At 37.7% G+C, this 13,409-nt stretch overlaps 1 protein-coding gene across 1 annotated transcript in view; it reads left to right on the forward strand.

The window, feature by feature from the left end:
- Positions 1-13,409, forward strand: part of LOC150110257 (dynein axonemal heavy chain 5-like) — a 972,373-nt gene that overhangs the window by 780,969 nt on the left and 177,995 nt on the right. Inside the window, exon 57 of the mRNA XM_090394637.1 lies at positions 1,903-2,101. Within this exon, the coding sequence (XP_090250763.1) occupies positions 1,903-2,101 (199 nt within the window). The remainder of the gene's footprint in view (positions 1-1,902; positions 2,102-13,409) is intronic.

Below are 13,409 nucleotides of genomic sequence, written 5' to 3' on the forward strand. Positions count from 1 at the left end.
CCTGCCTTATAATTCCACATATGTTCCCTTCTCTTTGATACTCCTGCATGTCTATTCATTTTCCAAGTCAAAACCATATGGTCACTCTCTCCAACTGGTGGGAGATATGTCATCTCAGTTATTATCAACTCTTCTGATGCTATAACCAAATCCAAAACTCTTGAACCTCTTGTACCCTCTATTACATATTTCCTAAGACATTTGTCCCTCAAGAATTCTAGAAATACCATTCCCTTATTGCTACATGCATCTTCCTCTCCCCAGTTTATGCTACTGTAGTTAAAATCTCCCATAACAATCATTCTTCTTGCACTTGCCAAACTCAACTGTCTGAACATTTCCTGTTCCCCATCCTCTGTTCTCCTGGGTCTGTAGCACCATATGCTTTCAATATCATTAGTGCCACTGCCTTCCAAAGTCTCCACTCTTAGAGGACATCGGTCGTCACTTATCATAAGCATTACTCCACAACCATGCATTCCCTTCCTATCCTGCCAAAAAATGCTGTACCCAGCGACTTCTATTCCTGTCATTATATCCTTCTTTTGTCAACCACGTCTCGGTGATTCCAATAATTTTTGGCCAGGCTGATGCTATCTGCGCCACGAATTCCTCTCCTTTATTCCGGATACTCCTGACATTAGTATAAAGCATATAAATGCCGTTGTTTCTATACCCAGCATTATCCCCTCTAGACTCCATTATGTGACCTCTTAATTCTTTGAATTTAATTCCGAGTGTATTAATCTTTCAGTCTCCAGTAGTGCGTGTGCGTGTGTGCGTGTGCGTGTGTGTGTGTGTGTGTGTGTGTGTGTGTGTGTGTGTGTGTGTGTGTGTGTGTGTGTGTGTGTGTGTGTGTGTGTGTGTGATATACAGGATTTTTATGCATAGATTTATGTATCATTTTCATGAAACCTGCCTTTACTCTTTCTTCACCATTGATTTTACTCCACCATAGATTTCTATATAGTTATTGTTTGATTCCTTGTTTTTTCTTTTTTTCTGTTACTATCCATATCTTTACATTGGCTTGGTTTAGTTGTTCAACAAGTTCCTCTTCTTTGTGTGAAATTCTCCTTATATGTTCCATCTTCCAGTTTCGTTTACCTTTTCCTGAATCATGGTCGTATTCCTGATAGTCTGTCCAGCTATTTCTTGAACTGAGACTTGAAAAGTATCAAATTTCCCCAGGACAGATTAAAAGCCTTTCATTGGGTAAGTCCAGTGGTAGGGTTGCTGCTTAGTGTCTCTGGAAGGCAATTCTAACAGTTTTGCTTTGTTAGGGTATACTGCCCATACCAGGTTGACATTGCCTCATTTGTACTTTTAGAACAAGGTGGACCAAGAGAAGGTGAGGTTGGAATTTGAGTGGGAAATGCTATATATTGCAATTTACATCCCTCTAAAATTTCTTACATGTAATTAATGATGTTTTTTATAATTTTATGTAGCATCTACTATGAATATTTGGCATCCACATGAGCTGTGAATCCACTGTATTATGTACGCATTGTTCTTGGTGGTTTATTTGTTTTTGCTAATGAATTTTCCAAAGGAGAAAATTTAAAAATCTGGGTTGCCTGCTTGATATGTCTTTATAATTAACACAATTAAAATAGGTATAAAAATTTCACATATGGAAAATCCATGCACAAATAAAACACTAAGGTAAAGCATGGGATTTGAAAAATGGAAGAACTAAAAATAATTTATGTGTGTGTGTGTGTGTGTGTGTGTGTGTGTGTTTATTTTATTTTATTTTTTTGTATCTTATTTGCTTGCCTGTTGTGGAATTTATTATGAATTATAAATTATAATTCACAAATTTAAAAAACAAACAAACTGCAGTTTATACATATATCAAGGCATGAATAATATACATATATTAAATCTTTAATGTAGGTATTAGCTGAAGTAACGATAAGAGCACAAGCTTCTGAGAAAGTGAAAAATAGTGTTCTGAAGGCAAAGGATTGTGCTCAAATTATTGTCAATGAAATCAGCATTGATAAAGCTGTCGCTGAAGAAAAATTGGAAGCTGCCAGACCAGCTTTAGAAGAAGCAGAGGCAGCTCTGAATACCATAAAACCAGCACACATTGGTAAATCAAACTATTACTACCTATGACTAAGTGATTTCTTAAATGCTAGAATTGTTGTCTTCATTTATAGTCATTAATATAACAGATTTCACAAAGTCAGTACCTGTTTCATGGATGTGCCACTCAACCACTGGCATATCTGTCATTTCTTAATACCATAAAACCAGCACATATTGGTAAATTAAACTACTAATTTCTATGACTAAGTGACTTCTTAAAAACCGATTATCTTCATTTATAGTTATTAGATATTAAAAAATATAATGGTGTTCTGGTTAGAGTGCTGGTTAGAGTGCTGGAAAGGCTGGTGAGAATCAGGATCCAGAATTAGGTTCAAAACAGTGGTATTATCTTTGATGAACAGCATGGATTTTCTGAAGGGAGATCATGTTTTAGTAATCTACTTATTTATTACAATAAGGTGATGGCTTCATTGGACACAGGAGATGGATGCACAATAATATACCTGGATTTTGCAAAGGCTTTTGATAGATTACCACATGATATGTTGATAGTCAAACTAGAGCAGATGGAGTTGGATATTAGACTACTGCATTCGACTGGAGATTGACTGTCTGATAGGTATCAACAAGTAGTGTATGGCAATATCCCAGAAGAGGAAATTCACTAATTATGTGCCACAGGGATCTGTTTTAGAGCCATTGCTGTTTAACCTGTATATTAATGATACTGGGGAAGATTTAAATGGGAGATGTACAGTTGTTTGCAGATGATTGCAAAGTTAGGATGAGCTATGAGGAGTAGAGCAGGTGTTGGCCTTACAAGAAGACTTGAATAGACTGAGCGAAATGGTATGTGAGTAGGGATACCAGTTCAATGTTGTGAAATCTAAGGTTTTAAAATCTGGAAAACAAAGATGAGATGTAGAATTTATGCTTAGTGGGAATATATTGTTGGAGGTGGAGTAAATAGAGAACTTGAAGTGATTGTGGATAAGGATCTAAAATTTCGAGGAAATATTGCCAAAATTGTGAGGACAACACAACGAATTCTGGTAATGATGTAGAGGACACTGACTTGTAGAAGTATGAAGACTCTAGTTCCATTGAATAGGGTTCTGATTAGGCCACATATGGACTACAGCGCAAAGATTTATTCACCTGGTTTTCAAAAGTATGAAGAGCTGCTGGAAAAGTCCAAGGTGATTGACCAAACGTTTTTGAGATCTGGAATGTTGAATATGAAGAACAGTTGCGATGATGCAATTTCTAAAGTCCATTGGATAGGAGAATGAGAATGATGTGATAGAGACATACAAGTTGGTAAGGGGTTGTTATAGGATTAACATTGAAGAAGTTTTTTGTAAAATGGTGGGAGATAGGAGGAGAACAAGAAGTCATCCTTGGAAGCTATATAAGGAGGGGGGATGGTGAACATAGATGTGAGAAGCAGGTTTTTTGCATGGAGAGTTATGAATTATTGGAATGCATTGCCTGAGAGCATGGTGAAAGTTTATTTTTCACTAGGAGAATATAATAAATTCATTTTAATCATTTATCCCAGTAAGAGCAAACAAAGTTTGCGCCTGAAAATATCTTCAGGACTGAATATAGTGTTGTACTATCTTACCTTGGTAAGTAGTGCAACACCAGGCAACTTGTAACAAAGGTGGGGCAAGCTACCAACACTCCTATCCCAGTATCTCCCATAATGCAAAACACATCTCCTTGTGGATATGTATACTCTTCTGCATTAAGGGATTGGCCACTACCCAGACTAATTTCGACCTTTATTGAGGTCTCTTCAGTGGGAGCCAAGCCCAGAGTTGGAGATACCAGACAGGAACAGTAGCAAGGTCATCTTTACCTATAGGAGTTGCCAAAAGATTTGCCACCTTTTTTTTATTAAATTACTCTGGATTTAGAGAAAGACGTTGAAAGTTTATTTTTCACTAGGTTAGAATATAATAAATTTAGTTTAATCCTTTATCCCAGTGAGAGCAAACAAAGTTTGTGCCTGAAAATATCTTCAGGACTGATAAGGTAAGATAGTACAACACTATATTCAGTCCTTCATGTTGGATGGAGGCTTAATGGATTTTTTACAACACTCAAAAAGAATTAAAATAGAATTTAATACTTCCTATATTTCGTCCTAGTCACTAGGACATCTACAGGGATTACAAAAACAATTAATGTAACATATACACAAATAACAAACAATACTAAGCCCAACCACGTGGGTGACAATAAAGTCCTATCTAGGTGGAGCGCCCTCTAAGGGCAGTAGTAGGTGGCCTGGAATGTAAGGTGGGAACTCTGGTCATGAGTGTTTCCCAAATCTTCGGAAGCTTAATGCAACCGTATTTATTGACATTTGGTTGGTTTTTGAGAGCTGCTGCTGCTTCTAAGAAAAGTCTCTCTTTCTTGAATTTGCTGTGGTGGAGCATGGTGGTTTTCTTCCATGATACCCTGTGGGTGGTGTCCAAAACATGGTCAGCCAAGCCTGAATGGCCATAGTTGTGCTTGAAGATGTAAGACTTGTGTTCCTCTAGACGGATGGATGCTGATCTGCCTGTCTGTCCAAAGTACGCCAGCTTACAGGAACAGGGTACTTTGTAAACTCCAGGCAGAGAGAGAGAGGAGGGAGCTGATCTTTCGTAGAACGGATAAGGGTAGCAAGTTTGCGGTGGGGCTTATATGCTGTGTGTAGGTTGTACTGTTTTAGTATCTTGGGTATTTTTTCGGATGTGCCACGAATGTAGGGTATGGTGATGGCATTTTTAAAAACTTGTTGACGAGAAGGATGGGGAATGAGGGAGGAGTTGATTATTTTTTTGATACTATGATCGCTGTAGCCATTGGAGAGGAAAGTGCTGTGTATGTGGTTAAGCTCAGTAATGAGGGCGGTTCCACTGGAACAAAGATTGTGGGCTCTCTTGGTAAGAGTTTTAATAATGCCATATTGTTGAGAGGGGTGGTGATGGGAGAGTTTGTGAATGTATCTGCCTGTGTGTGTGGATTTTCTGTATACGGTGTATACTGAGAAGGATGGGGAATGAGGGAGGAGTTGATTATTTTTTTGATACTGTGATCGCTATAGCCATTGGAGAGGAAAGTGCTGTGTATGTGGTTAAGCTCAGTAATGAGGGCGGTTCCACTGGAACAAAGATTGTGGGCTCTCTTGGTAAGAGTTTTAATAATGCCATATTGTTGAGAGGGGTGGTGATGGGAGAGTTTGTGAATGTATCTGCCTGTGTGTGTGGATTTTCTGTATACGGTGAAGGTAAGTGTATCATTAGGCAGGCGTGTGACTAAGGTGTCTAGGAAGGGTGAACAATTGTTCTTTTCCTTTTCCATAGTGAACTGGATTCTTGGATGTAGACTATTGAGAGGAGTCTAATGTGTCTGGGCCATGAGGCCAAATAGAGAACACATCATCTACATTCTCTATTTGACCTCATGGCCCAGACACGTTAGACTCCTTCCTCAGTCATCTCAATAGTCTACATCCAAGAATCCAGTTCACTATGGAAAAGGAAAAGAACAATTGTTTACTCTTCCTAGACACCTTAGTCACACGCCTGCGTAATGATACACTTACCTTCACCGAATACAGAAAACCCACACACACACAGGCAGATACATTCGCAAACTCTCCCACCACCACCACCCCTCTCAACAATATGGCATTATTAAAACTCTTACCAAGAGAGCCCACAATCTTTGTTCCAGTGGAACCGCCCTCACTACTGAGCTTAACCACATACACAGCACTTTCCTCTCCAATGGCTACAGCGATCACGGTATCAAAAAAATAATCAACTCCTCCCCCATTCCCCATCCTCGTCAACAAGATTTTAAAAATGCCATCACCATACCCTACATTCGTAGCACATCCGAAAAAATAGCCACGATACTAAAATAGTACAACCTACACACAGCATATAAGCCCCACCGCAAACTTGCTACCCTTATCCGTTCTACGAAAGATCAGCTCCCTCCTCTCTCTCTCTGCCTGGAGTTTACAAAGTACCCTGTTCCTGTAAGCTGGCATACTTTGGACAGACAGGCAGATCAGCATCCATCCGTCTAGAGGAACACAAGTCTTACATCTTCAAGCACAACTATGGCCATTCAGGCTTGGCTGACCACAGGGTATCATGGAAGAAAACCACCATGCTCCACCACAGCAAATTCAAGAAAGAGAGACTTTTCTTAGAAGCAGCAGCAGCTCTCAAAAACCAACCAGATCTCAATAAATACGGTTGCATTAAGCTTCCGAAGATTTGGGAAACACTCATGACCAGAGTTCCCACCTTACATTCCAGGCCACCAACTATTGCCCTTAGAGGGCGCTCTACCTAGATAGGACTTTAGTGTCAGCCACGTGGTTGGACTTAGTACTGTTTGCTATTTGTGTATATGTTACATTAATTGTTTTTGTAATCCCTGTAGATGTCCTAGTGACTAGGACGAAATATAGGAAGTATTAAATTCTATTTTAATTCTTTTTGAGTGTTGTAAAAAATCCATTAAGCCTCCAACATGATGTCCTCACAGCACTTAAGCCTCTACACATATATTCAGTCCTGAAGATATTTTCAGGCACAAACTTTGTTTGCTCTCACTGGGATAAAGGATTAAACTAAATTTATTATATTCTAACCTAGTGAAAAATAAACTTTCAACGTCTTTCTCTAAATCCAGAGTAATTTAATAAAAAAAAGGTGGCAAATCTTTTGGCAACTCCTATAGGTAAAGATGACCTTGCTACTGTTCCTGCCTGGTATCTCCAACTCTGGGCCTGGCTCCCACTGAAGAGACCTCAATAAAGGTCAAAACTAGTCTAGGTAGTGGCCAATCCCTTAATGCAGAACAGTATACATATCCACAAGGAGATGTGTTTTGCATTATGGGAGATACTGGGATAGGAGTGTTGGTAGCTTGCCCCACCTTTGTTACGAGTTGCCTGGTGTTGCACTACTTAAAGGTAAGATAGTACAACACTATATTCAGTCCTGAAGATATTTTCAGGCGCAAACTTTGCTTGCTCTCACTGGGATAAATGATTAAACTAAATTTATTATGAAAGCATGGTGTCTGCAGAGAATTTGAATGGGTTTAAGGCACAGTATGATGAGCTTTGTGTGTATGACAAAAGGGACCTCCTAAATGAGTCTGTGGCTCCATGGGGTCTTACAATAATAATGATAATTATAATAGACCTCCATGGAATCATTAGGTATTCAGTGGATGGTTCCACTCAACTACTAATATATCTGTAATATTCTGTCTATGATTTATTCACAACATGGTAGTCACATGAGGGTGCTTAGTAAGAAATTGTGGTCTATAAGGCCTTTGCTTATAGTTAATTTCCTTTAAAATGTAATGTGTGTTATGTGTATAAGAGAAATTTTTGCATTTGTGTATGTATAAAGTGTTTTTGTTTTAATTTGTTATGATCTATTCCTTGGCAAACTAATGATAAGATTGGCAGGTGATTCCAAATAAAGACTGCTTTGTCCCTGTTGGATCATTTTAATTTTAGTAATTGTTTAATGTCAACTATGCTATATATATTTATTAGATTATGTGGATAAGTTGTTGACATTTAAATCAGATGACTGGATAATGTATAAAGTTCAATTTTAAATATGGAGTTAATAGATAGTGAGATATCAGTGACCAGGGACAAAGATAGAAAGATAGCAAGAGGACAAAGATAGCAATTATTGCAAATGAGAACATATTGAGGAGAATAAGTACTCATTTCATGAATAAGAAAATTAATGTGAAAGAATAGCATTTGAGTGGTAAAAAAGGAAGTGAAAGAAGGAAGGAATAGTACCATTGAAAGAGGCATGGCGAAAGGTGTTGGAAAGTAGCATAGTGATAGAGAGAGAGAGCTGTAAAGGAGAGGGTACTAGTGAAAGAAGCATTAGTGATGAATGATGGCAAAAGGTTGGATAGCAGCATAGTAGAGGAAAAAGAGAGAGAGAGTATACTGTGCAGGAACTGTGAAAGATGTTCAAACAAAGTAAGTACAGAGGTATATTTGAAAGAGGGGATGAGATGATAGATAGGGATACTGAGGTGGAAAGGAGAAGAGAGGAAGTGCAGAAGAATTGTGATTATATTGGTTGGAACGTATGATTTTTGAGGTAGCATGCATGGGATTTGCTCTCCTTTACTAAAGACAATGAAGTGGAAGAATGTGAGAGAAAGTTTTGAACATGTTAACTTATGATAGCATTGAGTTGAGGAGGAGGACAGTGCAATAATTACAAATGGATGATAGCCAAGATGTACAAAGCACAGCATTGGGGTATGTGGAAGTGTGGGATAAATTTGAAGGAGCTGTTTGCTGGAGATTATCTGTATCTGAGTAAGAATGTCATTGTGAAGCTCGGTAGAGTGTTTTCATGTGAAGTGTATTCATAAAATTAGATGGTGGGCTGTGAGAGAGTAAGCTACAAGAATAGTTGTGATAAAAATTATGGCTGTATGAGAAATACGGCTTCAGAGATGGCAGCAGTGGAATTAGTAGAATCAAATGTCTTGTTACATGATAGGGTGAGGCATTATGGAAAGGAAAGAAAAACCAGATCAAGTTGTTAATTTTATACACCAATACAAGGACTTAAAAATAAAGGAGCAGAGTTTGTGGCCCACAAGTGAGACATGGTTGATAAAATAGAATATATTGATAGGAATTGAATATGATGGATATAGCATTTGTTGAGAAGATAAAAAGGAAAAAAGAGGTGGGGTGCCATTAATAATCTCAAGAGTGTTGTTCATTATAGCAAAATTATGGGGACTACCATGTCACAAAGGTAACTAATTTAAAATGAACTAATTACTCAAAATTTCAGCCTTTATACTGAAATCAAAGTAGACACATACAGACACAAATACTCACAAACTATATTATTATATTCACACCAGTTGACCAATTAGGATGATGTAGCTTAGTGGTAGTTATTGAGAAGTTAGCTACTGGCACTACCACCACCACTATCAACGACAAAAATAATGAAAAACCTGGATCTAGATTCAGACTCTGCAACCATTTAATGACCAGAACCTGGAATATTAGGACTCTACTACAATCAGATCAACTCGAACTACTACAGCACGATCTAAAAAGATACGAATGGACTGTTATGGGACTTTGTGAAATTCGATGCCCCCAAAACAGAGAGAGAGAGAGCTAACAACAGATAAAGGACATTCTTCTTTACTCTTGATGTGATTGCAGTGAAAAAGAAGGTGTCAGGTTTTTGATACACAAATCATCATGAAATTCTGTCATGGAATTCAATCCTATCAATAGCAGAATTGCTTTTGTCTGCCTAAGAGGAAAACCACTCAATATCGCCATCATACAGGTCTATGCCCCAACCACAGGCCACAAGGACTCCAAAATATAGGAGTTTTATGGTCAACTTAATGCAACAATGACCGGAGCAAATGGAAAAGACCTTTTGATTGTACAGGGTGATTGGAATGCCACAATAGGAACAGACATCGGTAAGGATTTTCTCCCATTTGTCGGACTGTATGGCTATAGGGAGATAAACAAAAGCGGTTTTGAATTGATCAATTTTGCCTCACAAAATGAACTCACCATTGCTAACACTCCATTTCCCCATAAACCTTCCAGAAGATGGACATGGACTTCCACTGATGGTAAAACACACAACCAAATCGACTTTATCCTTGTAAGCACAAACTTTAAAAACCCCATCAACCTCACAAGAACCAGATCATTTCCTGGAGTCAACATTGGCAGCGACCACAATATGGTCATTACAACTGTGAATATGAAAATGAGGGAAATATTACCTACAAAATCAACTTGTAAAAGATATAATATAGAAAAATTAAAAGATCCCCAAATAAATACATTACATAAATACAAATTAAAACAAATTTTTGACACAAGCTTCAAAAAATATAATAATATCGAATCTAAAACAAAGTTATCTTTTGTGAGAAGATAGTATAGTTTTGTGAGAAGATAGCTGTTTCAGCTATCTTCTCACAAAAGATAACTGAAACAGCTGAAGAAATTCTTGGATACAAAAGGAAAGTCAATAAACCATGGATAACCAAAAATATTTTGGACCTATGCGACAAAAGAAGAAATTTGAAATCTCATATTAATAGCAGTGATAATAGAGAACGGTATAAAAATATTACCAAGATTATTAAAAAAGAAATCAAACATGCTAGAAACTTATGGATACTAGATGAATGCAAAAATTTAGAAGAGGGCTTAAATAAAAATAATCCTAAAAGTGCTTTTCAAATTATCAATAAGTTAACCAAACCTTTTACTGCAGTTAATTGGAGTATAGAAGATGAAGATGAAACTCTTATCACGGATAACCAGAAAATAGTTGATAGATAGAAATGTTATGCAACCAAGCTTTTTCAAAAAGGACCCCCCAACTGACTGACGATATTTTGGGCGAAATTTTACCTGGAGGTTCAGAGGAAGGTGATTACCCGATATTAAAAGAAGAAGTCATTGCAGCAGTTAACTCCTCAAAAATAGAAAAATCACTGGGAATTGATGGTGTTACAATGGAACTGATACACAAAGGAGGTGACATCATCATAGACACCTTGCTAAATTTATTCCAGGATGTATGGGAACACAGAGACTTGGTCTTCTGATTGGCAAATGTCTGCCCTTGTACCTATTCCTATAGAGGGAAACAGCAATAAATGTATCAGCTATAGAACAATAAGCCTTATTAGTCATCCAAACAAAATCCTGTTAAAAATATTATTGTCAAGAATTGAAAAGAAAATAGAAAGCAGACTATCAGATGAACAAGAAGGTTTCCGGAAGTCCAGAAGTACAATTGACCATATTTTTACAATATACATACTAGGTGAAAAATACATAGAACATAAAAAAAATAATCTGTCACAACTTTTTAGACCTTCAAAAAGCTTTTGATTCAATATTATTATTATTATTATTTCAGGCAACTCCAAGAAGTCAACAGACTCATCGAGGGAGGCCCTAACATCATGTCCATCACAACTATTCGACATTCACACAGTATCTATCATACCTCACCTTGAACTCATTCACGGTCATAGCACCCATAACAGACTCTCGCAGCTTATTCTACTGATTTACCACTCTCCAAGTAAAAAACTAGCTCTGACACCCTTGTTAATCAATTCTTGCCCAGCTTCCATGTATGGCCCTAATCCTCACACCACCAGTCCTATTTTCAAAAATATCTTCTGAATTAATTTTATAGAAACCCTTCAGTAATTTGAATGTCTCAATCATATCTCACCCTCCTCTGCCTATCAACCAATTTTTGCAACCCACAAATCCTCAACTGTTCTCATAAGGTTCATTCCACAGACCTGCTATCATCTTGGTCACTTTCCTCTGGATCCTCTCAACCTCCTCCCCATCAAGAAGAAACCTAGGTGACCAAATCTGGGCACAGTAGTCGAGATGGGGTCTTATCAAGACTAGATACAGAGGAACAATAACCTACTTGTCTCTACTTGTCAATGTATTCTTCAGCAACCAAGTGATTTGATGAGCTGATTTTGCCACTTTTGCAATGTGCCACTTAAACTTTAATTCCTTATCCACCAACACTCCCAAATCCCTGGCCTCATCACTCTCCTGCTCCTAGAGTATGGTTCCACCAATGTGATATACTGCTGCTAATCTTTTCACTCCAAAATGCATAACCTTACACTCTACCACATTAAATTGACATCCATTTTTCCTAGCCCAGTCCTCCAAACTATCCAAATCATCCTGTAAAATTTTGACATCCTGTGCACTCACAATTGCTCTACCCAACTTTGCATCATCAGCAAACAAGTGAACACTTTCTCTCAGATCCTTTCCTATATCGTTAATTAACAAATTGAAAAGTAATGATCAAGAACAGAACCTTGCGGCACACCACTAGTCACAAGCCATCTTTTGGACTCCACTCCTGAATAAACCACTTTCTGGTATCTCCATCAACCACCCTCCTATCCATCTCACCAACCCTATATCCATCTCCATCTGCTCCAGTTTACTGATTAGAGTTCCGTGTGGTATTCTGTCAAAGGCCTTGGCAAGGTCCAGTAGAAACCCATCACTGTAAACCCATTACCCTTATCCAGTTCAGCCGTCACTGTGTTATAAAATGTGAGTAAGTTACTGAGGCATGATCTACCCTTCACAAAACCATGTTGTCCCCCCATACAGTATTCCATTTTCATCTATCCAATCCTGTATTCTTCTCTTGACTAGTTTCTCCAATATGGCACAAGGCATTGTGGGAAATTTTAGAGCATAATGGTATAGACAATAAAATCATTAGGATTATTAAATCTCTTTATTCCTCATCTGATATGAGAATTGAAATTAAAAATTACAGCAGTGAACTGTTCTGGGTAGAACAAGGGGGGGGGGGGGGGTAAGACAGGAATGCATCTTGTTCCCTCTCTTTTTAATTGTTTTCTGGAATATGTCAGAGATGAAGCTCTTCATGAATATGACATTGGAATAGTAGTTGGTGGACTAAGAATAAACAACTTATGTTTTGCAGATGATATTGATCTTCTGGCAGAAAGTGAAGAAGAATTACAAGAGATAACCAGCCGTGTTTTCAGAACATTAAAAAAATATGGATTATACATAAACCTGCAAAAAAAAAAAAAAAAAATGATAACCTCAAAATCATACATTGAACTGTTAAAGATACAAATTGACAATAAACAAATTGAGAATGTAAACAAGTTCACTTATCTAGGAAGCACGTTGAGTCAAGATGATCGCTCAAAAACTGACATTAAATACCGAATAGCTAAGGCAACTGTGTCTCTACAGAAGTTAAAACCATTGTGGAGAGACAACAGAATAGCAATCACAACCAGACTAAGACTAATTGACACTTTTGTGAATTCTATCCTCTTGTATGGTTTATAATAAATTTAATTTAATCCTTTATCCAAGTGTAAGCAAACAAAGTTTGCACCTAAAATATCTTCAGGACTGAGGCAACTCGTGGTAAAGGTGTACCAAGTTCTCATCACTCCTTGTCTTACTATCTCCCATAATACAAAGCACATCTCCTTGCAGACATGTATAATGCTATGCATTAAGGGAAGGGCCACTACCTGGACTGGTTTCGACCTTTATTGAGGTCTCGTCAGTGGGGGCCAGACCAAGAGGTGGTGATACCAAGGTGTAAGCAATGGAGAAGTCATATTTACCTATATGAGTTGCCAAAAGGTGTCTCACCTTATTATTAAATTACTCTGAATTTAGAGAAAGATGTTGGAAGTTTTTTCCC

Source organism: Typopeltis vanoorti, chromosome 1 (genome assembly GCF_054136105.1).
Source record: "Typopeltis vanoorti isolate ZY-2024b chromosome 1, IOZ_Tvanoo_1.0, whole genome shotgun sequence".
In the NCBI taxonomy this organism is placed as follows: Eukaryota; Metazoa; Arthropoda; class Arachnida; order Uropygi; family Thelyphonidae; genus Typopeltis; species Typopeltis vanoorti.